Source organism: Narcine bancroftii, chromosome 9 (assembly GCF_036971445.1).
Source record: "Narcine bancroftii isolate sNarBan1 chromosome 9, sNarBan1.hap1, whole genome shotgun sequence".
Lineage (NCBI taxonomy): Eukaryota > Metazoa > Chordata > Chondrichthyes > Torpediniformes > Narcinidae > Narcine > Narcine bancroftii.
Window position 1 is genome coordinate 106,771,739 of NC_091477.1, and position 27,414 is coordinate 106,799,152.

Here is a 27,414-nt window from a genome sequence, read left to right on the forward strand (position 1 = left end):
ACCATGATCAGTGTTACTGATCTTTGGTTACTAGTGTCAGTGTGACTGATCCCCCCCCCCCCCCCTCTCCTCACTTTTCTTTTAGATCAGTAACACTGATCTTTCAAGTGTAAGGTGTAGTTTTACCCAGCTGGTCAATAACCGAATTGTAATGTCTGTGTAAAGTCTTTAGGTAGGGGAGCACCATGAAGGTCAGGGGAGTGAGTCCAGCTGCTTATTAGGGTTTGGAGTATCAGGCTCCAGTTCTCAGTAAAGAGTCTAGTCCATCCCATACGTTGAAATATTGAAGCAGTGTCTTTGAAGCACACGACCTTTGTAAGTGTTGTCCCGACGAAGTCTGTGAGAGGCGCTGCCTTCAGCAGCGAACAAGTAGCAGTCTATGAGAAGCGCTGCCTTCAGCAGCGAACGAGTAGCAGTCTATGAGAAGCGCTGCCTTCAGCAGCGAACGAGTAGCAGTAGTCAGGCGGTTCCGTTTGATTGTGGCTCGTATCTGATGTCCTCTTCAGCCCCGAACCCTAGGGCCACCGATCTCCGAAGGCTGTTTGGAGCCTGATATTAAAGTGTCAAGCAGCTCACGTTGTTGGAAACTGGTGCTCCCTTTCATGGGGTGATGAAAAGTGACCAAGCAGGGGGGGGATTGTTTCTTGTGATTTAACTGTGTGTTGCAGCTTGTCTGCTAACATTAGCATATATATCATTGAACTTGTGAGTTGCAGCCTGTCTGTGTACATTAGCATATGTATTAACTCTCTCTCTCTCTGTTACATGTACAATGCTGACTACCATTCTGTCTGTCTTTGTCCCACCATGTCCTTTGTGCTATCGCTTCAAAACTCCTGTCTTTAATACCTGTGTAGGCTATGATACAAATTAGATGTACTCCACTAAAGCTGTTTAATTCCCCTGGTCCGTATTGGGATCCCTTATATCCCATTATGATTATACATTAAATCTATGCCCTGTCTACATTCTAAAGGAGCACAATTGTAACCTCTGCTGCCCCTATTCCAGGGGGACTTAAAACATTAACGAACAATATTCCAAAAAATGAGTAAAACAACAATGAAAGTAAAACCCATTGAAAGCAGCAATAAAATATAACAATAACTGAATAAACAACAATAAATGTAAAGCTCATTGAAAACAGCAATAAAATACAACAATAACTGAATAAACCACAAAAAAATGTAAAGCTCATTGAAAACAGCAATAAAATACAACAATAACTGAATAAACCACAATAAATGTAAAGCTCATTGAAAACAGCAATAAAATACAACAATAACTGAATAAACCATTAAAGAAACGAAAAAAAAATGTTAAATTACGGCACTTTGTAACAATCTGACTTTCCTTTGTGTTAGTGTAAAAATTGTAAAATGAAACACAAACCATATTTGCATGGGTTTTGAATATGTTAGACCTTATTAAAATGCAGTTGGAGCTGCTTGTCTGTATGGGGCACAACCCTCCAATTTGTTAGAGTGAGTACATAACAGACATTGCAGCACAAGAGCCCCTGCAAGAGAACTTGAAACATATTCAACCTTTAGTTCTGCCTTAAGTAAAATGCCTTGTGCCACAGCTCACAGGAGCTGGCCTTATTTAAAACAGTCTGTAAAACAGGCACCAAAAAAAAGTTAAAAGATGTTCTTATGAAGATTGCACACACAATAATTTAAGTACAGGCTAGTTTCTATTATATTCCACTTAAAAGTTCTGCTGCATGAATCCTGGAGCTTGTGGAGTCATTATTGAATCAAGAAATATTGGTGCCATGCCAATCTCATTCTAACATGCCAATTTCTCCAGTCCTTAAGTCAAGATGTACTGAATAGCATCTGGTACAAGATCTGTGAGTTCTTAATGATATTATTATTCTTATGCACCCAATTGTTCTGAACTATGCCACCAATTTAAATCATATTCCACCTATTGCAATACTCACACAGCACCATAGACCAGTTCGCAGGTTTATTTCTCCATTAAGCTGAATCCAGTCGCGCAGGGTTTACCTCCGTGATTATTTACAATGTAACTTCCGCACTACCGGATTTAAATATAAACCTGATGAATGGGGGAAAGTTATCATGAATTAAATAACAGCGGCAATACAGAGAAATTGTGCTGAGGCATTAATTTCACTCCAGAGGAAAATGCACCAGAGAAATGAATGATTAAACTTATAGGAATCCCCATAGGAATCCCCAGAGGTATCTTTATTCTCCAGAGGTGGGTGATCTTTAAACTCACGGACCTTGACTGCTGAATGTGTAGAAGAAATGTATTAAATGTGTTGATAGGGCTCCATACCTCTAACTGCAAGACAAGAGCCTGAAGCCTCAATTTCAAGTGCCACAGTGCACTTAAAGGGACATGCACACTCCCCCTTCAACTGGCTGATCCAGCCACTTTACACATCAGATCCTTTCTTTATCTCACATACACTTAAAGTTAAGATGTATAGAACTCACCCTATTTGCGCAAACATTTCTCCCTGCAAATGTTATAACATCACTCAACTCTCAGGTACTCCCTGTGCAAAATCACATTTAAATACAATTTATTTCATAAATTGGAATTAACTGGTAGTTAAATTCGCTAATTCTACAGTATTGAAAAACGATCATTTATGACATTTAATTTTTAGCATGAATTTTAATCAATATTGGTCAGTGACTGAAGTGGGAAGTCGTGATTTATGAAATTATCTCTGGTCTCTACTCTCCCACTCCCTGCACTTCTCCCAACATTCAGGAGTTGGCACACAGTCCCTGCCTTTTTTTTCATGTTACTCATCTACTATTCCTTTAACTGCTTGCATCAAAATGTTAGCCTTTGCTTTCTGCTTATCCTCAGATGTCTGGACAAATGCTTTTTGTGTGATCTGTAGAAGCTGGGTTATTCCCTGCTCATGCCAATTTTCTGTCTTTTGTAATTTTCTCTTAATGTCTGGGGCTGAGTTGGTAACAAAACCTGTTAGTACCAATTGTTCCCCTGCTGGGGATTCTATGTCGAGACCCCCATATTGTATATATATTTGGTCCCAAAAATTGGTCTAACTGTTCGGCACATCCCTGGGGATCTTCTATCAGGGAGGTCAGTTCTTTCTTAAAGTTACACACTTCAGTACTGGTCAGGGGCACATTTACGAAACCGAGACCCTCTCTCATGGGAAATTCCCGCAGTGGTCTCATCCAATTGGTTTCTGGCTTATTAGGTCTGGGTTCCTGCTCCCTGGGAAATGAATCAAAGGGTTCTGCCCTTTCTTCCTGAAGAGTCTCACGCTGTTCTGAATTAAAGTTACCTCTCTCTCCTGCCAACAGAGGTGGTAATCGAGTGCTTTGTGAGCAAGTTATCATACCACTCCTGCTCTCTTCTCTCTTCTCTAGTGGTGGGGGAGGTGGGGAAGGTGCAGAAGGGTAGGTCATAGGAGGGGAAGGAAAGATAGGAGCTGGCATAGGAGGAACATAGGGTGGAGGGAGGGAATGTAACACATCCCAACCCTGTGATTCAGGGACAAGAGGTTCCTCCTCTCTCTTATCCCTGGATTCTTTCTCATTCAAAACCAGCTGTTCAATGGATCCCTTGAGCCAGCAGGCTGCATATTCCCTGCTCTCAACATTGTCTTTCTGGTTTTGATAGAGCCATAAGTTCAAAGCTTCACACATCCATTCATCCTCGGATCCGAATTTTGGCCAGTACACGGAGCTCCCTTTAACCGGGTATCTCACCCATTCATTACAACAATACCTGACCGTCGTCAGTTTGTCTTTACCGCGGGTCTTTCCTGTGCCCCACTCAGATAACATCATCCCAAGCGGGCTGTACGTAGCTATCTGGTGGTCACGTCCTGTGTCAGGACTCTCATCTCTACTGCCCGCTATTCCCATACTTAGGAACAAGTAAAATACTCTTACCGAGTTCTGGCAGTACTGCTCTAGCGCGCGTCCTTCCGCCGTTTGTTCTCAATGCCTCTTCTCGGATATCACTCGCTTCTTCCACTGACCAGCCACCCGTCGCCCGTGAGTCCAGCTGAATCAGCCGGGGTGCACCTACTCTCGTCGTCGGGGTACTCTGTCAGTGGAGGGAGTGTGATCCCGGACGAGCCCCCATTTGTTAGGAATTAAAGTACCTTTAAAGAAATTGCTCGAGACAAAAATTGAGAACAAAGAACATTTATTACTACAACAATGCAAAGTTGGGTGCTTCCCCTTACCCTGGGAATACACACACACACTGGGGCTCACCCAACTTTTATACAGTTGATTTCAGTGTAGGAATACCCTCCCCCTTACATTCTTCTGCCTCCTGCTGGAGAGGTTTGGCATTAGGCAATCCTGCCTGCCTACGTGCAATTTCAGTATACTTGGAGAACCAGGGGGGGGTATCCTGTCGGTGTCCCTTCATGTCATTGTCCTTATTCACACCTTCCTGATTCTCGGGGCTACAGTCTCTTGATATGCAGAGTTGACTCATTCTATCTAGGGTTGGCTAATTTCATATGTATAAATCTGTGTATGGTTAGCTAATTAGAAATGTATGACTTGGTACTTCTGTCCAGGGCTAGGAGACCCTTATCTGATCCAGACTACCTCAACTTCCTACATTCTATTGTACCTTACCATTCCTTATCTTAGTCCTATGGTCTTGTCACAAAGACTAGAAGATTCTTATGTTAATCGTGCTGACTCTGCTTTCCTGCATCCTAAGCCCCAAGCTTATCCTGTTTGAACTGGTTACAGCCATTTTACTGATGAACTTTAGTTTCTTCCATGTTCATAATTTTAGATCAATTTTCCCATCTCTCACATCTCCAATGACAACACCTCCATCCTTAGATAAGAAGTTCAAAACTGCTCACAATACTCAAGGTGCAGTCTGCCTTATTGAGCCTCAACAGTACATTCCCATTGTTATATTCTGACCCTCTTGAAATAAGTGCTACTATAGCATTTGCATTCCTTACCACCAACTCTCCATGCAGTTAATCTTTTAGGAATTTTGCACAAAGACTCCTAAGTCCCTCTACACCTCCAATATCTCAACTCATTGCCTGTTTATAGAATAGTCTATCCCTTTGCTCCTTCCACCAAAGGGCATGATCATACACTTCTCTACACTGTAATTCCTTGCCCAATCTCCTATCCTGTCTGTCCTTCTGCAGTGTTTCCTCGCCCAGCCTCCTAATTTTGCACCATCTGCAAACGTGGCCACAAAGCCAGCAATTCAGTCATCCATATAATTGGCATATAACATTAAAAGAAGTGGTCCCAGCACTAAGCCCTGTGGAACACTACTATTAAAATCTGTCAACATTGGAGAAGGGTGGGGGGGAGGGTGAGAAAGTATGGAAAAAAAAGGACAATGGGCAAATAAATAAATTTAAAATAAACTTCCCAAAAAGCTAATTCAATTTGTTATGAAATTGCATTGAGAAATGTAGACCAGTATGACATAAAGCATGATGGCAGAAAAAGACCTGACCTACTTTAATTCATTAATACTGATTATTGGTTCAGAAAAAAATATTTTCTAAAAATTTAACAGAAAAACATAATTATTAAAACCAAGTCAGGTAAAATACAAGCAGAATTATGTAGTGGATGGGTGTATAAGCAATTATCTTAGCATTAAACTCTGAGTTAGACCTTGTTGAAAGGAATTTTTTGAATCAGCCCTCCATTCCTAATTAAATGAATGAGAATGTAGAAATAGCAATTTTACAAAATAGATTTGTAGAAAAAAATGGAGTTGGTCATCTATTGCAATTGTTGTTCTGACTTGGTCTGTGAATCATTGAAACAGCATTCTGTACACACAAAATGTCATTACCAAAGGTGTATATACAGACAACAGACTCGCCAAGGCAAATAGTGCCTTTGGAATACTACACAAAAGAGTCTGGAAAAACAACCAACTGAAAAACCTCACAAAGATAAGCGTATACAGAGCCGTTGTCATACTCACACTCCTGTTCGGCTCCGAATCATGGGTCCTCTACCGGCATCACCTACGGCTCCTAGAACGCTTCCACCAGCGTCGTCTCTGCTCCATCCTCAACATTCATTGGAGCGCTTTCATCCCTAACGTCAAAGTACTTGAGATGGCAGAGGTCGACAGCATCGAGTCCACGCTGCTGAAGATCCAGCTGCGCTGGGTGGGTCACGTCTCCAGAATGGAGGACCATCACCTTCCCAAGATCGTGTTATATGACGAGCTCTCCACTGGCCACCGTGACAGAGGTGCACCAAAGAAAAGGTACAAGGACTGCCTAAAGAAATCTCTTGGTGCCTACCACATTGACCACCGCCAGTGGGCTGATATCGCCTCAAACCGTGCATCTTGGCGCCTCACAGTTCGGCGGGCAGCAACCTCCTTTGAAGGAGACCGCAGAGCCCACCTCACTGACAAAAGGCAAAGGAGGAAAAACCCAACACCCAACCCCAACCAACCAATTTTCCCCTGCAACCGCTGCAACCGTGTCTGCCTGTCCCACATCGGACTTGTCAGCCATAAACTAGCCTGCAGCTGACGTGGACATTTACCCCCTCCATAAATCTTTGTCCGCGAAGCCAAGCCAAAGATATATCTTCTCTTACTGTGGGCCTGTATTTGGACCAGAGTACAATGGATCTCATTTTGCATATTACACAATCTTTCAAATGAAGTGAGTGAGTGTCAATCTCAGATCTGGAGACTATCAAGAGGTATTTTAGAATTGGGGCCACTGAATGACAAAAGACAATTTTCAGGCCATTAGTGTCAATGCCTACCATTTACTTTGTGCAACTAACTGTAAATCGTGATAATATTACTTATTAATGACCTTAAGTAAATCCTGAAGGGCATTAATCCGCTAATTTCTAAGGATTTTACATAAATTCGAACATGAGTATGAGCCCTTTTCTTTTTAAATCACCAAAAGAAAATACAGCCTAAGAAACTCTTCTTCTTACAGTATCAGTTGAAGAGTTGCTGAAGTACTTAAGCTGCAATGGAAGTAATTTTGAAGGGTACACACTTCAATGGAGTGATAAAGAAGGGGCAATTTGTCAATCTGCCTGTGAGTCAAATTACTGTATGAATGAAGCAGAGTGCGAGCATCTGACAACTGGACCTTTGTGCAAGTATGGAATGAATTTCCTATACAATTCTTTTAACTATTAATATTTTTAAATATCTGCAATTCTTTATAAAATTAAACAATACTTTTTGTAATATGCATGTAATAGTCAAAATGCATCTAGTTAACATGTTTCAAAGGAAGAATCCATCATCCTTACAATCTGTTCAACACGTGACTGCAGAATATCTCCTCACATCAGAGGCAAATAGGGGTGGGCAACCAGTAAAAGTATAAAACATTTCTGATCTCCTTGAAAAAAAAACAGATTTTAGTGATTATTTTCCCTCCATTATTGTGTTAGAAAAATTATTAATCTTTCCACATCTTAGTTATCTCAGAAATACAGAAAGATAATTTTTAAATAAAGTTTTTTTTGCTGTATCTTGGTACACGTGACAATAAACAATTCAATACATCCATAAAATTCTTTTCATCCCAGCTAAAAGTCAGTTCAATCAAAGGGTTTCTTGGCCTTTACTCATCACAAAGCTCTATTAACAGTGCTGGGGAAAGGTTTCTAAAGACCTTATCTATGGCATTTCGTTCAGATTTTTTTTAAAGAAAATTACCGGTAATTTAAAAAAATTAGAAATACAGCATGGTAACAGGCCCTTTCGGCCCATGAGCCCGTAACACCCAATTACACTCAATTGACCGTCAACCACCCACAAGTTCTGAAGGGTGGGAGGAAACCAAAGCACTTGGAGGAAACTCGCGATTTGAATCCAGGTCGCTGGCACTATAACAGCGTTATGCTAAACATGCCACACACAGATTTACAGAAAGATCATGTACCACCTCCAGAAGGTCATCACTAATGCAAAGACACAATTCCAAACTAAGCAGGCACCTCAAGCAAATCCTCATCAGCTGTGGCAGGGCTTGCACACCATCACATCCGATTGAGCAAAACAAGGTAGTATCATTAAGTACAATATACTTCTTCTGGACCAGCTCAATGCCTTCTATGCTTGACCTGCAAAGTTCCTCCAACACTTTATGGCTTCTACTTTTACATGATAAATCACTGTCTTTATTACACAACATTGATTATATTGAAAAGCATCAAGTTAATTTAGCTCTGTGAAGATATCTTACCTGTGTTCATTTCATGGCACTGTGTGTTTCTTTCCAGGTGTGTTGATAGGATCATATATTCCAGTTATGGTATTCACTGTGAAAACCTATCTATAAAGTTGGGCCCTTTTTTTGGCATTCTGTTTGGAGCTTTGGGCTTCTTGCTGATTGTAATTTGTTTAATTGTATGGACATTTAGACCATCCAAAAAGGAAAGGCGCATAGATGATGCTAACAGGTATGCTTTGTTGCATTACATTCCTGAAAATGTTGCAAAAAATGTTTTATGAATTGAAGCTTGTAATCTTTGGTCTTGGAGTTTGCTATGAACCCAAACTATTTTCTCCATCATTCAACTGGTACTGCTACTGACTGCATCAATTACTCAGTGGTACTCTCCAAAAAAAAAATTACATTTAGGAGTACTTTTGATGAGGTAAGTCCCAAATCAAGTGGACATGCAAGAGGCTTGGAAGAATGGAGAGACTGAGATCTAACTACTTTAATTTTAATTTAATTTAGACATACAGCATGGTAACAGACCCTTCCAGCCCAGGAGCCTGGGCCACCCAATTGACCTATACCCCTGATGCATTTTGAACAGAGTTGGGGGGGGGGGGGGAAATCCAGAGCACTTGGAGGAAACCCATGCAGATATGGGGAGCTCATGCAAACACCTTACAGACAACGCCAGATTTGAACTCGGGTCGCTGGTGCTGTAATAGCGCTGTGCTAGCCGTGCTGAAATTTCATAATCAGAATTTATTGTCATGAACAGGTCACAAAAATTTGTTGTTTTGTGCAGCATCACTCTGCAAACTTTTATTAAAAAACACCTTACAAAATAAATAAAAATAGTGCAAGAAAATGTCAGATAAGGCAGTATCTGTGGTTCATTGTTCATTCAGAAATCTGATGGCAAAGGGGAAGAAGCTGTTTTTATGGCACTAGGTGTTTGTCTTCAGGCTCCTGTACCTCCTTCCTGATGGTAGCAGAGTGAAGAGAGCATGGCCTGGGTGGTTGGAGTCCTTGAGGATAGAAGATGCTTTTATAAGACACTGTCCTTGATAGATTGAAGACTGGTGTCTGTGATGTCACTTGCCGAGTTAACAACCCTCTGGTGTTTTCTTTTGTCCTGAGTTGGTATCTCCATACCAGACAGTGATGCAATCAGCCAGAATCATTTCCACAGTACATCTGTAGACATTTCTGAGAATCTTCAGTGATATTCAGAATCTCCTCAAACACCTCACAAAGTATAGCCACTGGAGAACCTTCTTCATGATTGCATCGACATGGAGGCTCCAGGACAGATTTTTAGAGATGTTGCCACTCAGGAATTTGAAGTTTTTGACCCTCTCTACTTCTGAGCCCTTGATGTAGACTTGGGTCATGTTCCCCTGACTTCCTCCTGAAGTCCACAATGACCTCCTTGGTTTTGCTCATGTGGAGTGCAAAGTTGTTGTGATACTACTAAACTAGTTGATCTATCTCATTCCTGTACACTTCCTCATTGTAGTTTGTGATTCTGCAATAACTGTGGTGTCATCAGCAAATATGGAGACAGCATCGGAATTATCCCCAAAATATGGTGTAGTTAGTTCCAGTTCAGGACAAGGGCCTCTCTAGGTTCTCAATTGCTCAACTAACTGTGATGGAATGAATTTAATTCCCAATTATAGCAAAAAAATCTTTTCTGTGAATTATTGAAGTCAAATGCCAAACAATAATACTCTCTTATTAAATATATTTTTTCTTGCAGCTACAAAAGGTTAGAAAAAAATGGATGGTCATCAGAAAAGAATCACATTAACGTGAGTACCACAGTGAAAGCCTTGCAATGGTGGCTGACCTATCAAGGAACTGCTGCATTCACATTAGTTGTAGATTGAATGCTTTTTATGGTCCTCTAATTTCCCAGCACATTTCATTCTTATTATGATAATTTAGAGATTCTCCTTTCCTTACCATTTTTATTCATTTGCATTTCTCCTAAAAAAGACTCAAATATTAACTGAATCTCCAGAATCTTGCATACCGTGGTAAAATCTGCAGCAAATTTTCTCTCCCAATCTAATATCAGAATTTAAACAACTTAAATTGATCCACTCGGCACCAGATCTGAAAACAACTCTACACTCTGCTCACATGTTGGTGTGAACAATTTGTACTTTTTATCTGATGCATGTCCATTTTTGCTGATTGGATTTTGAAAATCTGCAAAGTGTGTTTTTATTTAATAATTTTATTTTGTCTTGGTCAGTATAACATCACTATTAAATTGTCTTGAGTTCTCGTGGCAAGTCTCCATCACTGCCAAATTCTGATTTCTATTTGCCCAAATAACATACAGTACTTGTTTAAAAAGCTGGACCTTCATCCTTGATGCCCTGAATCAGAATCAGGTTGATTGTCATGAACATGTGTCACTAAATTTATTGTTTGGCGGCAGCAGGATTGTGGATTGCAGGTGTAAAGTTGCTATAAATTACAATTCTTTAAATGCATGATTAAAAAAAATAATTTGTGCAAAAAAGAGAAAAGGTGAGGTAGTATCCATAGGTTCATTGTCTGTTCAAAAATCTGATGGCAGCAGAGAAGAAGCTGTTTGTGTAGTTTGAGTGTGCATCTTCAGGCTCCTGTACCTCCTTCCTGCTGGCAGCTGTGAGAAAAGGGCATGACTTGGGTGGTGAAGGCGATTGATAATAGAGCCTGCTTTCTTGAGGCTCCGCCTCTTAAAGGTTTCCTTAATGGAGTGAAGACTGATGCCAATTATAATGCTAGTTGTGTTTAGTCTTTTCCTGATCTGTGTATTGGCACCTCCATACCAGAGTGATGCAACCAGTCAGAATGTTCTCCACGGTACATCTGCAGAAATTTGCAAGGGTCTTTTGTGACATACCGAATCTCCTCAAACTTGATGATGAGCTGGTGAGCCTTCTTCATGACTGCATCAACATGTTGACCCCCAATTAAGCAGGTCAACTGGGCAGGGATGTCCACTCTCTCCCTCACTGTTTGCTTTAGCAATAGAACCATTGGCAGAACTGATAAGAACAGAAAATAAAATAAAAGGGATAAAAATAAAAGAGAAGGAATATAAAATCAGTCTATTTACAGATGACATCATAGTATACTTAACAGAACCAGAATTATCAATAAAAGAATTACATAAGAAATTGAAAGAATATGGAGAAATATCGGGGTACAAAATCAACGCAAATAAAAGTGAAGCGATGCCAATGAATAATGCAGATTTCACAAAGTTTGAAAAAGAATCACCATTTAAATGGCAAACACAAGCAATCCGATACTTGGGTATTAGACTAGATAATAATCTAGGCCATCTATACAAATTAAATTATCAACCATTAATGAAGAAATTACAAGATGACTTAGAACATTGGAAAGATTTACCACTAACGCTGATAGGAAGGGTAAATTGCATTAAAATGAATACCTTCCCAAGGATACAATACCTATTTCAATCATTACCAATTCCCTTAACAGAGAAATTCTTCAATGAGCTAAAGAAAATAATAAGGAAATTCTTATGGAAAGGGGGGAAACCGAGGATAGCGCTAGATAAATTAACAGAATGGTACAAACAAGGGGGTTTGCAGCTACCAAACTTTAAGAATTATTATAGAGCAACACAATTAAGATATCTATCAGATTTTTATCAAACAAGGGAAAAACGAGATTGGACCAGGATAGAGCTAGATAAAATAGGGGAGAAGGTACCAGAACATATACTTTATAAGTGGGATGAAAAACTGGTGCAATATACAAGTTCACCAGTACTGTACCATCTGCTCAACATTTGGAAGAAGATTCACGTAGAAAGGAAAAAAAACAAATTACAAACTACCAAAATTATTATTGACGCAAAATCAACTAACCCCTTTCACAGTAGATAACCTTTCCTTCTGAGAATGGGAGAGAAAAGGAATTAAAAGAATAGAAAATTGTTTTTTGGGAAATAATTTATTATCATTTGAACAAATGAAGTACAAATATGGAATAACTCACGGTACAATGTTTGCATACCACCAACTGAAAACCTACTTGAAGGACAAGCTGGGAAGCAGACTGAGATTACCAGAAGGAAGCAGCTTTGAATATGGGATTACAGACACAATGATAATTGAAAGATTTATAACAAACATGTACATCAAGCTGCAAGAGAAAGAAAATGATAAAATAAGCTGTAAACCCAAACAAAAGTGGGAACAAGATCTAAACAAAGATAAAAAATGGAATATGGGAAAAGTTATGCTCCAGAACTATGAGAAATACAATAAACATGAAGTTACGCATGATACAATATAATTGGTTACACAGAAAATTGGTTACACGCCCCAAAAGTTAAATAAATGGGACCCAATAGTATCAGATGGATGTTTTCGCTGTAAGAAGGAAACGGGAACAACAGTGTACTGGTTAATTCTACATCCCTGTGCTCACAGAAGGACATATTTACAGTTGGGACTGGAGTCCATTGTGATCAAGGAGGACTTGTTGCCATTCTGATTCTGTAGGTTCTGATTGATGAAACAAGCCTTCTTCTTTGATCTATGTCTCTGAATGCACGCTTATGTATGTGGACATCATTTATGTTTGTTTATGGGGTCTATCGATTTTTTTTTGTAGAAAAATTAAAAGACCATCAAAAATGGAAACTACTGGTAGATCAAGATATCATTGAAGAATTCAATTGTGTCCTTCAGTATTTTGATCAAATTGAAGCTACAGTCAACATGAAATAAAATATGTTGCAGGAATAATAATTTTACATGAATTAATTTTCAATTATTTAATCTCTAAATCAAGAATATTGTACAATATTTTATGTTCACATAAAATTGTGATTTCAAATTACTATTCAGTTAAACTTTGTAATATTTACTATTAGCACTTTATTTTTGTGAAAATAATGTTAACATTAAGACTACTTAATAAAGCAAAATTGAAAATTATTTTTATGAAAGGAATCAAAGGGGTTGCTTGTTTAATGTACTTGTCAGGAAATGCTTTACATGGCATTTTCAAATTAAAATTATGTAATACTAAACTTTTCAATAAAATAATACCTAAGAGATTATTACATTTACAGACATGTATTTAATACTTTAGAGTGACATGTAGAATGTCTAAATTATAGGCACTTTACAGCATTATTGCCACAGCACAATAGATTATTGTGACTGAATTGAATGGAGTTGTACTCAGACTCAGGATATGCTATTAATAAATTTCACTAAACAATTTCCTTATTCTTAAATCAAGAACTATGGAGCACAGTAACATAAAATACAATTTGGAGTAACAAAATTAAACAATGATATTGCATTCACTGCTCTGGGGATTGTGGCAGTCTTGCTTGTTAAAAGCAGACTGAAATGCTAGAGGAACTTAGCTGGTCTTTTAGCGTCCATAAAAAGCAAAGATATATTGCCAACGTTTCAGACCTGAGCTCTTTTTCAAAGAATAAGCAGAATGAGCCAGAAGCAGGAAATCTGATAAAATTTCAGAATTCACACAATGCTGACTGGGGTAGGAATCCAGACCAACAAAAAATCTTAATTGGATATGATAAGGGGAGAGATCAGAATTTATCATGTCTGTGCGTAAGGAGATAGGAAAAGGAGAGACAGAGCTGGGGTACGGCAACAGGGGAAGAAATGAAAGGGAGTTTGCAGCAGACTTCAACAGGGATTTTATCTGAAGGCTGCACCTGGCAATTGGATTCAGGTGACTCAGACATTTGGAGTTGAAAAGCTCAGTTCAACAGGAAGTTGATGGGCAATAGGGATTAAGTGATCTTGTGACAGAGGGTGGTATTAATTCAACTCAGCAGTCTAGTGATATGGTACGATTGACTGGAGTTCCACACAGTGAGTAGGAAATTTACAACTAATTATTTTTTTCTTCTAAAGGTTTAATGAAAGCCAGAGAGGTTGATATTAATGCTATCCAGTTGGAGCACGCCCAGTCAGAAGATGACATGGTGTTGCTCCTCCAATTTGCAGATAGTTTCAGTCTGGAAGCGCATAAGACCATGGACAGACATGTCAGAAAGGGAACAGGACGAGGAATTGAAATGGATGGCTGCTGGGAGATCCACGCTATTGTGGTGGACAGAGCAGAGGAGCTCAACAAAGCAATCTCCCAGTCTTCATCCAGATGCTCCAATGTAGAGGAGAGTCAGTTCAATGGATAACCCATCCAGGTTTTTGGAAATGTAAGTGGACTTGGCTTGCATGCACCACATCCTTTTAACATTTAGACACTTTTAAACTAGTGCTGAAGAATGAACATATACTTCTGAGGACATTTAAGAGTCTTCATACCTTGAATAGGATTGCAAAAAAATATGAATAGCAATCACCAATCTCATTGTTACAAATCTATTAATACATCTTGCTTAATTCTATCAGAAGTAATGATGCATGCCCACTAATGAAGGTGCTTTCCGTTGGCCACAAAGTAAGAATACCACCAATTGTTTTTTTTAACAGCACAAACTTTTAAAAAATCTTTCATAACCTCACCTTAATAGATGCAGCTTAAAAAGCAACAATCAGTTTTACAATGGCCAACTTTAGGTCAGGCATTCCTTCTGCATTACCTCACAGTCAGCCTCTCTGAAATGTCACTTTGGAAAGTGCTGGATATCCAATACTGTATGCCTGTAAATATTCAATTAATTCTTCTGCTCTTCTAGATATTCTGTAGATTACGCTCTTTGAGAACCCTCTGAATTTCTTTTGCGGAGATGCCAAACATAATAGTGTGAGCGTAATATAGATTAGAAACTGTTCTGAACTTGCTTATTTTTAGTGGGTCAATAGTGTCAAAATTTCAACCTCAAAAGCAGAGAGGAAATATTTGAGACATTAATAAGCAATCAAAATTTGATTGCTCCAATTTTGGTATTAGCCACAATAATTCCTTAGCTACAAAAATAGAATGCTGTAGCGGGTTGTGAGTGAGCGCAGCAAAGAGAGTGAGGCAACAGGCTGGGAGCTGTAGTATCACAACTGCTTTATTTTGAATTCCACATTGCAGCCTTTAAACATGTTTCAGGTCCTGCCCCCAACGTCCCGCCACTTGCATCACAATGATGAAAGCACGCACGCCCCTTCCGGTCTGGACTGGAAGAGATGGTCCCACGACGCCATCCTTGTCGCAGTTGCCCCGCTGACCGCGTGTGACAAGAGGGGCTGGTTTGCTGCTGCAAACATCTGCATTGCCACACAATCCCCTCCCCCCCCCCCCCCCCACAACTGGCACCAATGGTCTTGAGGGTGAGATGTGCTGTTTCACCAGTGGAGCCCTACGCACTGGTGGGGGGACCTGTATTGGCTGGGACAAGTTCAGATGGCCTGGTTTCAAATGGTCCAGTGTGAATAACTCCACCTTGCCCCCAATGTCAAGAGTGAACATGGAAGTGTTTCTGTGCAGCACCTTGTATCACCCTCATAAGGTTGCTGAAGGGGAGTCCTGTGCATGCCCCTACGCACTATTACAACTCACAGGAGGACAAGTCCGGGGGTAGTTGCAGAGCAGCTGACCACGTCGCGATGGCAGCGGTGGTGCAAGGGAGCCCAAGTTTGTCCCACAACCTCGAGGATGGCTGCAGTGTCAGTGTTCTTTTTGGTTGCTGGGGTAAGGAATTGGCCATGATCAACAATGGACTCACCATAGACTAGTCCGGCAGAGGAGGCTCCAAGGTCATCCTTGGGTGCTGTGTGTATTCCAGGAAAACCCAAAGTAGTTTGTCCACCCAGTTGGGCCTTTCAAGGCGTGCCATCAGCGCCAAAGTGAGGTGGCGATGGAATCACTCATCTAACCCATTGGCTTGGGGATGGTAAGCCGTGGTGTGATGCAGCTGGGTGTCCAGGAGTTTAGAGAGTTCTGTCCACAGGGCAGAGGTGAACCGCTCTCCCTGGTCGGTTATAATGTCTGTCGGGACCACCAAAGCAGGAAATCCAGGCAGCAAGGAAAGCCCTGGTACACATTTCTGTGGAGGTGTCCGGAATGCGTATGGCCTCTGACCAATGAGTGAACCTGTCCACCACAGTGAAAAGGTAGCACGACCCTCAGGAGACTGGCAAGGACCCTACTATGTTGAGGTGGATGTGCTGGAACCTGCCGGTTGGGGCTTCAAACTGCTGGTGTTGGTGCTTGGTGTGTCACTGGACCTTGGCCGTCTCTGTAGTTTTTCCACCTACTCCGTGACCTGTTTACGCAGACCGTGCCACACAAACTTTGAGGACATCAGTCGCACTATTGTGCAGATTGAGGGGTGCTACAAACTGTTCTCCTCCATTGGGTGGGGACCAGTGGTCAACGTTGGCCTGTGGAGACATTGCAGAGGAGCGAAGTGCCATTGGTGTCAAGTGGGATGTCTTGGAGCTGCAATCCTGTGCTTGCAGTTCTGAAGCTGAGTGTCTCGGGTTCATCTTGCTGTGCACGAGCCAGATCATAGTAGTCGATGACTGCTGGGCTGGAGACTGCATCGGCAACAACGTTGTTTTCCTGATAGATGTTGAATAGTGGTGGTGAACTCAAGAGATGTCGGATAAGTGCCTGTGCTGTTAGGCAGACCACGGGTCAGAGAACTTTGAGAGCGCGAAAGTGAGCAGCTTGTGACAGTGAATGGATGCCCTTCCAGGAAGTAGCAGAAATTGCGGATGGCCAGGTAGAGGGCAAGTCTTCTTTGGCTTGGCTTCGCGGACGAAGATTTATGGAGGGGGTAAAAGTCCACGTCAGCTGCAGGCTCGTTTGTGGCTGACAAGTCTGATGCGGGACAGGCAGACACGATTGAAGCGGTTGCAAGGGAAAATTGGTTGGTTGGGGTTGGGTGTTGGGTTTTTCCTCCTTTGCCTTTTGTCAGTGAGGTGGGCTCTGCGGTCTTCTTCAAAGGAGGTTGCTGCCCGCCAAACTGTGAGGCGCCAAGATGCACGGTTTGAGGCGATATCAGCCCACTGGCGGTGGTCAATGTGGCAGCAACCAAGAGATTTCTTTAGGCAGTCCTTGTACCTTTTCTTTGGTGCACCTCTGTCACGGTGGCCAGTGGAGAGCTCGCCATATAACACGACCTTGGGAAGGCGATGGTCCTCCATTCTGGAGACGTGACCCACCCAGCGCAGCTGGATCTTCAGCAGCGTGGACTTGATGCTGTCGACCTCTGCCATCTCGAGTACTTCGACGTTAGGGATGAAAGCGCTCCAATGGATGTTGAGGATGGAGCGGAGACAACGCTGATGGAAGCGTTCTAGGAGCCGTAGGTGATGCCGGTAGAGGACCCATGATTCGGAGCCGAACAGGAGTGTGGGTATGAGAACGGCTCTGTATACGCTTATCTTTGTGAGGTTTTTCAGTTGGTTGTTTTTCCAGACTCTTTTGTGTAGTCTTCCAAAGACACTCCAAAGGCGAGTCTGTTGTCTATCTCATTGTCGATCCTTGCATCTGATGAAATGGTGCAGCCGAGATAGGTAAACTGGTTGACCGTTTTGAGTTTTGTGTGCCCGATGGAGATGTGGGGGGGCTGGTAGTCTTGTCCATGAACTACTCTTTGCAGATGATGCCGCTTTAGTTGCCCATTCAGAGCCAACTCTTCAGCGCTTGACGTCCTGCTTTGCGGAAACTGCCAAAATGTTTGGCCTGGAAGTCAGCCTGAAGAAAACTGAGGTCCTCCATCAGAGGGCAAGTAGCTCCCTGTCAAATGCACTGTACATCAGTTCGGGTGGTTGTAGGTGGCGACTAAAAAAGGCGAGGGGGCTCCATGGATCGTCAACGAACTGTTCCAGGGCAGCACCCACTGCTGTGTTGGATGCGTCGACTGTGAGGGCCGCCGGTACACCTATTTGTGGGTGGACTAGCATCATTGTATGGGCTAGGGCCTCTTTGGTCTCTTCAAAAATGTTGTGGGCTTCATCTGTCCATGCAATCTCCTTCTTCAAACCCAGCATTAGAGCTGCATGGGGATGAATCTGTAGTAAAAATTCAGTGACCGGCCAGGCAAACCGTCGTTTGGCATCCACTTTGTAATTTTGTGGCCCAGAAAGTCTATTTCTGCGAGTCTGAACTGGCACTTCTCTGGGTTAATGGTAAAGCTGAACAGTGCGAGCTGGGTGAATAGCTGGTGCAGGTGTATCATGTGTTCCTCAGGCCTGTTGCTGGCTACTAGGTTGTCATTGATGTAGATGAAAAGAAAAGGCAAGCTTCTGCCGACTGCGGCCATGATGTGCTGGAATGTTTGTACTGCATTTTTTTTAAACAAATAGCATGCGAAGGAACTCAAACAGGCCAAACAGGGTGATGATAGGAGTCTTTTGGATGTCATCTAGTGGCATCCATGGATCAGGTCAACGTTAGAGAACAGCTTTGCGCCATGGAGGTTTGCTGCAAAATCCTGGATATGGGGAATTTGGTAGCGGTCTGGTGTCGTTGAGGCATCTGTAGTCGCCGCAGGGTCTCCAGCTGCCGTTGGACTTTGGCACCAAGTGGAGGGGTGAAATCCACGGCCTATTGGAGCGGCGGGCGACTCTGAGCTCCTCTATGTGTTTAAACTCTTCCTTTGCTAGACTGAGTTTGTCAGGGGCCAGGTGGCAGGCCTGTGAATGCAATTATGGGCCAGTGGTAGAAATGTCGGATGCCATGCTTCAGCATATATATATAAATAAAATAAAAGTTTAAAAGTATCAGAAATTGAAGTGATCCTGTGTTGGTTTTCTTGTCCTTTGTCTTTTTTTTAAGTTTGGAGAGGGTGAGGGGATTTATAAGAGGTTTTTCTTTTTCTTTTTTATATATAAAATATCTATGTATTTGGATTAAGTTTGAAATATTGTGATATGTTTGTTAAGTGGTTTTATATTAAAATAAAGAATGAACAGTTTAAAAGACAAAAATACTATACTGTATTTTCTCTAAACAAACTTCACTTGCATGAATATACTGTATAAACTATAAAGCATTTTACTTTATTTTCAGTCACATTCTTTGAAAACATTTAACCATTGCTGCATCTGCAGGTTCCTCCTCCTCCATGGAGTGGCCCAAAATCTGAACAATAACATCATAATTAACCCCCTCCCCCAAGTTTACAGATAAAATCTTACTAATATACATAATATACTGATAAAGATTTTTTAAAAATAAGCAGGGATAATGAGACACTTTAAGAATCACTCCAATGACGAGCAACATCAATAGCACTTCATCCTGGGGAACGCCATTTTATTCAAACACAACTTTATTTAAACTTTATACAAACAGCTGCTACGAGCAAAGCATGATCAAGGCACTTTGCTGGCTGAATATTTGCTCCTATCTTCACCAAAGGTTTGTGTTATTTCAGAGACCATTTACTTTTACAATTTAAAAATTTTATTTCATTTTATATTTATTCTTATTTATTTGAATTCTATTTATTTATTTCACTCAATATTTTTTGCTGGTTGTTTGAATTTCAGATATCAGGGTTTTACTGTACTATTACTGATGTCACATGATTTCTCCGATTGTCACTTTGTCATGGTGGAGAAGCTTGATCCTGAGAGTGATGCTGTCTGAAGCTATGCTCCTGGTAGGTCACCCGTGGTGGTAACGTTGAGGGGGAGGTCCCTGACAAAGAACCAAGTCCTCAGCAGTGAAACAGGTGGAAGAAGTTACTCTAAACTCAACAGATGTGAAGGCGGATGAAAGCTGCAACAAATCCATCAGCTCCAATTGACATGGTTTTCAAGCCATTGGAATTAGTTGGTTGATTTGTGAAGTATCGTGATCTTCTTGGAGTACAACATCAAGTACACGTTAAACAAGTCTTGGCTTTGTGGATCAATGGAATGAAGGCCATCATCCTTGACTATGAGGGATAGCTATGACAGATGTCAACCATTCAAAAACTTTAAAAGTTAAATTACTTATTAACAAAATATAAATTCTTAAAATCATTTATTTTAAATAATTTTATAAAGAAATAAACGAAGACTCTAACCACCACCTCTAAATTCCTGCAATTGCTTTCCACTGGTATGATCTCCCATCTTCAGGTCTAGCCAGAACACCATCAGAAATCCAGTATTAGCTGCCAGCCATTGCTTCTGCAAATGTTAGTGCTGAATGACAAACACTTAGGCAAGAACAGAGAACTAACATTTCTTGAAAAAATACTGCCCCATAACTCATATAAAGCTAGCTCCATAGATGGCAGAAAGGAGAGTGTGATGTGTAATCAATCATCTCACCCTGAGGATATCACTCGAGGAAATCCTCATGGAGCCCTACTTTTTGTTACTGTCACTCACTGCAGTAATCGTCCTTGCATCAATCGTTTCAGAAATGAAGAGTTAGATTTAAATTTAGACCTACAGCACAGTAACAGGCAGGCCTTTCGGTCCACAAGCCCTGCTGCCCAATTACACACAATCAACCTACAACCCTGGTATGTTTTGAAGGGTGGGAGGAAACCAGAGTCCCGAGGGCAAATCTGCATAGACGGGGAGAACGTACAAACTCCTTACAGACAGCGCGACATTTGAACAGTCCCGATCGCTGGCACTGTAATGGCATTAAGCTAACCATGCTGCCCAAATCATACTTGAGTGCACTTGATGCACTGGATCATGGTTACACATACCTTTTACAGCAACATGGAGGTGAGACTGCTGCAGTTTTCCAATGAGGTAGAGGGGTCAGGTCACCCGTCTGAGTGCTGTTGATACCACGTACTACCTGTCCCGTGGTCAGCGACTAAACCAGCTCCCACACCAGGCTTGCCTGGTGCAGAGGGTAGCTAGACACCCTGCAGGATGAAAAACAAGACCTGTCAAAGGGCAGACGAACCCTCTCATGAGGTCAACAGTCATCTAGAGTTGACACCAATATCTGCCAGGGCCCCTGTAATTTTCTCCCTAGTTTCCTAGATTATGCTTGGTCAAGTTCAGAGGATGAATCTAGCTACATTTCCAGCTCTTCCTCTTTTGTAAGGTGATTATATTCCAAGACATCATTATTTACTTCCCTTAATTCCATTATCAATCTATGGTGGCTCCCTTCATGCATCAAGCATGATGTCATTTTCCCCTTCATCTCTCATTTACACTGTTTTTCATATGAACTCATATCTCACCTGATAAATTGCTCTCCCCAGTCTTTTCTCTATTTTATTTACAAGTTTATATTTGTATTTTCAAGTCAAACAGTGCAAAGGACAAAATAAGTTTCCAAAAAAAGTAATATACATTCATTAATAGCTATTGTATGTCTATAATTAACCATACTTCCCCACCCCCTGAGAAAAAGTAAGAAAAATGGAAAAAGAATAGAGAGACTAGACTAAAAAGAAAGAAAAAAATATATAAGAGGTTGTCAAGTATGCACCATCCACCTCTGGGCCTTAAATTATCTAGCTTTTCTAGATCTAGGGGAGGGGAACAGATGGGGTGCTCCAAAGCGAGGGGGGAGAAACTAAAGATTTACAGCTATTTGCTCCAAATACAACTGCCAAATGTTGATAAAAACATCATATTTGTTCTTCAAACTATAAGTAATTTTCTCAAGGGGAACACAACTTTGCATTGCTGCATTCCATCGTGCCATTCCTAGTCGGGAATCAGATTTCCAGGTAACCGTTATACATTTCCTGGCCACTGCCAATGCAAACTTTACAAATTGCGTGTGAAATTTGGACAGCCTCATCTACCACCCAGAGTCTTAATATTTGTGCACATTTTCAACATCACCTACAAATATATAGATCATATCTCCAATACCTAAACCTAGATTATTTAGGAATATAATAATGAGCAACTGTTCCAATACCAATCCTACAGATGCCATTGATAACTAGCAACAAAAGGATTACATGAGCTGAAGGAAAAACAGGCAAAATCCTAGTATACCATTTCACATAAATGAAAAGTGACACTGCATTTGATTTTAATGATTCTGTGGTTGCTGTAGATACAGTTCATAGAAAGTCAGCTAAAATACATTTGAACTACTAATTCTTTACACGTGTAATACCTGTAGTACAAATGTGGTGCCAAAGACACCTCCTAATTAGCGGCGGGCAAAAATATACACAAGACGTATACTTCAACATAAATTCAGACAAGCACTTTATTTCAGAATTTAAAATGTTTTTATTTTATAAGTAAAACAATTCTACAAGGTTATAAACTTGCTGGGTTTCTCACCGCATTATAGATTCTCCTCAGACTGGCTTTGCTTTGCAGCAATAAACTAACTTTTCCCTTTCCTAGTTCACATTATCAAGGGTTCCAGATTTGATTGAGTACAAATGAGTTTCTGGGGATATAAAAAAAAAATCAGAAATAAAATTGATGCAAATTTTCAATATAGTTTGTCACAACTAGAATATATTGTCCGAATGTAATGTTCATACATTTTTAATCTATTTTTGGATTAGAGGAAAGATATTCAGGTACTGTGATCATCGATAATATTGAAATGATCAGCACATGGACTGGAAATTTTTTTAAATATTAATGCCAATGTTTACAGCTGTTGGTACAAAATTCTTGTTTATTACTCATACCTGAATACAGCACAAAGGACCATATGGTCCAATTACACTTTTTGTATCCAGGTATACCTATGAAAAATATAATCCATAAAAAAAGTGAAATGGGAGAAATATTGCAGCAATGTTCTAGTGGCCCCATTTAATTCTAAGTACTGGCTTCTTGTGAAATTGTATTTAATCACAATGGAAATGCATGAATACTTTATAAATATCCACAGAACTCAGAAAAAAAAATTGGATTTTTTTTATACAGCAGAGGGAATTACATTTCAGTACAACAACTTTTTAAAAAATGCTTTACAAGGATCCAACAAGACCTGAGTTAACACTACTTTTTTTCACAAATGTAGCATTATGACAACGTTGCAATCCAAGAAATGCTGAGTACAAGACATGCAATGTTGGAGCTTCAATGAAAGATTGAAAAATAAACTTTATACAAATGTGCAGCGCTCATTTTTTCAGAAAGCTTCTCCCATCCCCTACAAACATGATGTCTGTACATAAATGGTACAAAGAAGATCTCTGCTTTAAAGCATACCCCAAAAGTTATTCATTTGAGCAAATGTCTGATTGATTCTCTCATTTTCAAACTGATTTTTTTTCTGATCAGACCAGTAGGTGGCATACTTGAGGTTCAAAGATGATTGATGCCATCATTCTCAAGAGTAAATTCTGTGTCACATCTGGCTTGATGGAGCATGACATTGTATATACATGTGCTCAATCACACCAACTACATTGCTGGAGAGAAGTTCAAAACATAGCTGAAGAGAAAGGTTTTCAGCAGGCTCCAACATGAACAGCCAAAAATATGAATAGCACAACACAAATAAGCCTGGCCAATTTTTTTTTTTAAGTTCTTAGACAGGCATTGCCCTGTGCAGAAAGTTGTTTCACTTCAGGGTGGATAATACATTACACAAAAGCAGTGGATGTGAAGAAGATGCTGGTGATCAACTATCCCAGGTGGAAGTCTTAAAATATGTAGTATGAGGATAGGATTCACCACAGAAGAAGGTGAGAGAGACTTAGAACATTGTAAAGGCCAATAATGTGATGCTTCACATCTTATTCTCTGATCCACATTGCCTTTGGTCATGGTACCACACTTAGACCAAATAATTAAGGATTAATTAATAAATGAATTAAATATAAATCCCTCAGCCAGACTTTGACCTGATGTAATGACTTTCTTTCACAAATTACAGAATAACATTATGTTACGAATAACAGCATTTATAAAATTACTATCAAAATGTGCAGTACTGTAGAATATATTTTAATAAAAAATTATCGAATAAATAAGAACGTAATGGTCTTCTATTTTTGTTTCTTATGAAGTCTTACTGCAGTTGGCAAGAAGAATAGATTTTAAAATGTTCCACTACAATACAAAATTATTCAGACTTGCAGAAAATGCACCTCATATGGCAGAGTGTGGCACTGGACTAATCAGAGAATGAGGGCAGAAATCTGCAGATAGTTTATCTATTCTCCAAGCCAAATATCGAGTTACATAGTGATGAACATGTTGATCCATCCGCCATCTAGTGTCCAAAACAAATTTGAATCAAAGCTTCATTTGGAATCTGTCTTTCTTTTGACCTTTTGAGTATGTAGAGCCTGAAAAGTTCCGAGACTAAATTTCACAACAGGAATCTTGTAAACTGAGTACTTCTTAAGATTTCATAACAGCAGATGAATTTCCTAAGAATTAAGCTCCACCCATAACATCCATCTTGTTTTTTAATGTTGTGTCATTTAAACTTTGGGGAAATTTTAAAATATTGTTTGTTGCTTTAACATTAATATAGGGTACCAAAACAGCTTTTGCTGTAATGCTGTTTTTAATCTGGATCCTGAAGAAAAAAAAATTGATCAAGGGCAGAATAGCTTGAATCCTAAGAGACCTTTTGAAATTCAGTTGTATGGGAAGAGAGGCAAAAGTTGTTTACAAAGCACACGGAGAATGAATATAGATCATAAAATATTAATACTGTAGCAGAGTTTGAAATTCTATGTGGAAAAAGGGAAAATGGAAGGTCAATGCATGTTAATTTGTTGTGTCTGAAAATGGCAACTGCATACAGTAAAGCAGCAGATGGTTATAGTGGGAAATTCCAAAGATGGAAGCAAAAAGGCTTTAAGTCAGGTAATGGATAGGAATCTCAGCTCAAATAATTTTCAATAATTAATATCTTCTACATAGTATAAGCAACAAATATTTAATCTATGCAGAAGGACAGGAAAAAGGTCAATAATAAAAATGGTTTGAGTTGCTTTTGAGTGCCTAGGTAATACCTCAAGGATAGTGTGTCTATCAAAAGAGAGTAGGTGACTTTGATCTTAAGCTAGGTTTCTCCCTGTCAGTTTAAATATGAACAACAATTTTTTTTGCAACAAGATCTGTGCATCACTGATGCATCACCCTAAGCAGTTTGTAATTTGTAAGACCATGGTTTAGAAGTAGGAAATAGTTGTCCAAATAGTGTATTAATAGAGCCAATCAGAACTTAATTGGAAAATTTTGCATGTATCACAGTACAGTACAACTCCGATTATCTGAAATGGTTGGGACTGGTCCTATTTCAGATAAATTATTTTTTTCAGAGAACTGGCCATTTTTTAAAAACAGCCCAGTAGCAATAGCAAATCACTTGTATCAGTATTTAAACAACAAACAACAAGAGAAGGCTTCTTAAGCATTAAAAGAATGTTTAATTCTCACCAAAAAAAAACACTGGCCATCGCCGATCACCGACACCTCCCGACTGAGGCCCCGCTCGTGATGGGAGCCCGAGATCCCTGCTGCCGCCGGGAGCCCGAGATCCCTGCTGCCGCCGGGAGCCCGAGATCCCTGCTGCCGCCGGGAGCCCGAGATCCCTGCTGCCGCCGGGAGCCCGAGATCCCTGCTGCCGCCGGGAGCCCGAGATCCCTGGTCAGTTCAGATCTGAAAAAATTTTGGATATATGAAGATTTCGGAGAATCCAATTTCAGATAATCAGAGTTGTAGTGTACTCTGGGGTCTTCAATTATAATTTTGGAAAAATGAGGTTTTGTGTTCATATAGATAAGAACCAAGGCTAATTCCAAAGCTCTGCTGCTATTTATGGTCTTAAATCTATTATTCCTATTTATACATTTGATGGGAACTGCAGCATAAGGAAGGGGCACTTAAACGTATTCCATTATACAAAAGGAAAAGTACTTCGGCAGATTTAGCATGACAACACTAGGTCTACATTTGGTCATACTAGTACCTTTCAAAAATCATCATTCTTAAAGAAATCTGAAATGGATAAACTTTACCTGGATAGGAAACACAGAATGTTAAACTCATTCAACCGTCTTTTAGGAAAACAAATTAAATAATTATTTAGAACATCCAATGTGACAAATTCAATGCAAAATATAAACACAACTGCAATCTACCATCCACTTGTCAAATAAAATTTATATTATATATATTATATTTATATACAGAAGGCTATTGGGATTTCCATATGCCACAAAATTACAAATCTTTTCACCAGAACAAACAAACAACCTGTTGACTTTGAAGAATACTGTTATTGAGAAATCGGATTCCCACTGAGCAGCAGGACCATAATGCACAAAGAGTGCGAGAGTTAAATAGTGACAGTAATTTGAGATCCTTTGCTTCTCAAAAAGATTAATAAAATTCTGTTCAGAGAACACCTGTATTCCACAATCCCAAAGACAATGGAGCAATTATCAGTGTCAGTTTTTTTCCTCTTCTGTGAAGCTTGTCATCGTCTGTGAAATCAACAGGAAAAAAAATGGTTAGATCGCCTCCCTGGGTCACCTGAGCTCTTAATATAGTTTAATGCTTAACCAATGGTATAGACATAACACATAATAATTTATGCTCCTTTTAAAAGATGCTGTCATCTTTTTATTATAACAAGCAGAAAATGTAGATAAATGAGTATTCTTTTTTCTTTGGCTTGGCTTCGCGGACGAAGATTTATGGAGGGGGTTAAAAAGTCCACGTCAGCTGCAGGCTCGTTTGTGGCTGACCAGTCCGATGCGGGACAGGCAGACACGATTGCAGCGGTTGCAAGGGAAAATTGGTTGGTTGGGGTTGGGTTTTTCCTCCTTTGCCTTTTGTCAGTGAGGTGGGCTCTGCGGTCTTCTTCAAAGGAGGCTGCTGCCCGCCAAACTGTGAGGCGCCAAGATGCACGGTTTGAGGCGTTATCAGCCCACTGGCGGTGGTCAATGTGGCAGGCACCAAGAGATTTCTTTAGGCAGTCCTTGTACCTTTTCTTTGGTGCACCTCTGTCACGGTGGCCAGTGGCGAGCTCGCCATATAATACGATCTTGGGAAGGCGATGAGTATTAATAATCTGCATAATAGCAGTCTTGGGAATGTACAGTAAAATCCCGGTATCCGGCATCTAGGGGGATTAGTATTTTCCGGGTGCTTGAGACTTAAAATATGAAACTAATGCATCTGGATTAAGAATAAACAGTTTAAAAGACAAAAATACTATACTGCACTAACACTGAACAAACTTCAACTGTATGAATATATACATTTTACTTTATTTTCAGTCACATTCTTTGAAAAAATTTAAACCATCACTGCCTCTGCAAAACCACCTAAAGACAAACAATAACATTA

At 40.2% G+C, this 27,414-nt stretch overlaps 2 protein-coding genes across 9 annotated transcripts in view; one reads left to right on the forward strand and one right to left on the reverse strand.

Moving 5' to 3' along the window:
- Nucleotides 1–13,033, forward strand: part of LOC138743599 (mucin-like protein) — a 40,988-nt gene extending 27,955 nt beyond the window's left edge. The window contains exons 14-17 of the mRNA XM_069899113.1: nt 6,962–7,130; nt 8,265–8,444; nt 9,969–10,020; nt 12,860–13,033. Of these exons, the coding sequence (XP_069755214.1) occupies nt 6,962–7,130; nt 8,265–8,444; nt 9,969–10,020; nt 12,860–12,868 (410 nt within the window). The 3' untranslated portion in view covers nt 12,869–13,033. The remainder of the gene's footprint in view (nt 1–6,961; nt 7,131–8,264; nt 8,445–9,968; nt 10,021–12,859) is intronic.
- Nucleotides 13,034–22,995: 9,962 nt separating this feature from the next.
- Nucleotides 22,996–27,414, reverse strand: part of tnk2b (tyrosine kinase, non-receptor, 2b) — a 192,678-nt gene continuing 188,259 nt past the window's right edge. For all 8 annotated transcript variants that reach the window (XM_069897197.1, XM_069897195.1, XM_069897196.1 and 5 more), the window contains one exon: nt 22,996–26,546. In XM_069897197.1, the coding sequence (XP_069753298.1) occupies nt 26,540–26,546 (7 nt within the window). In that variant the 3' untranslated portion in view covers nt 22,996–26,539. The remainder of the gene's footprint in view (nt 26,547–27,414) is intronic.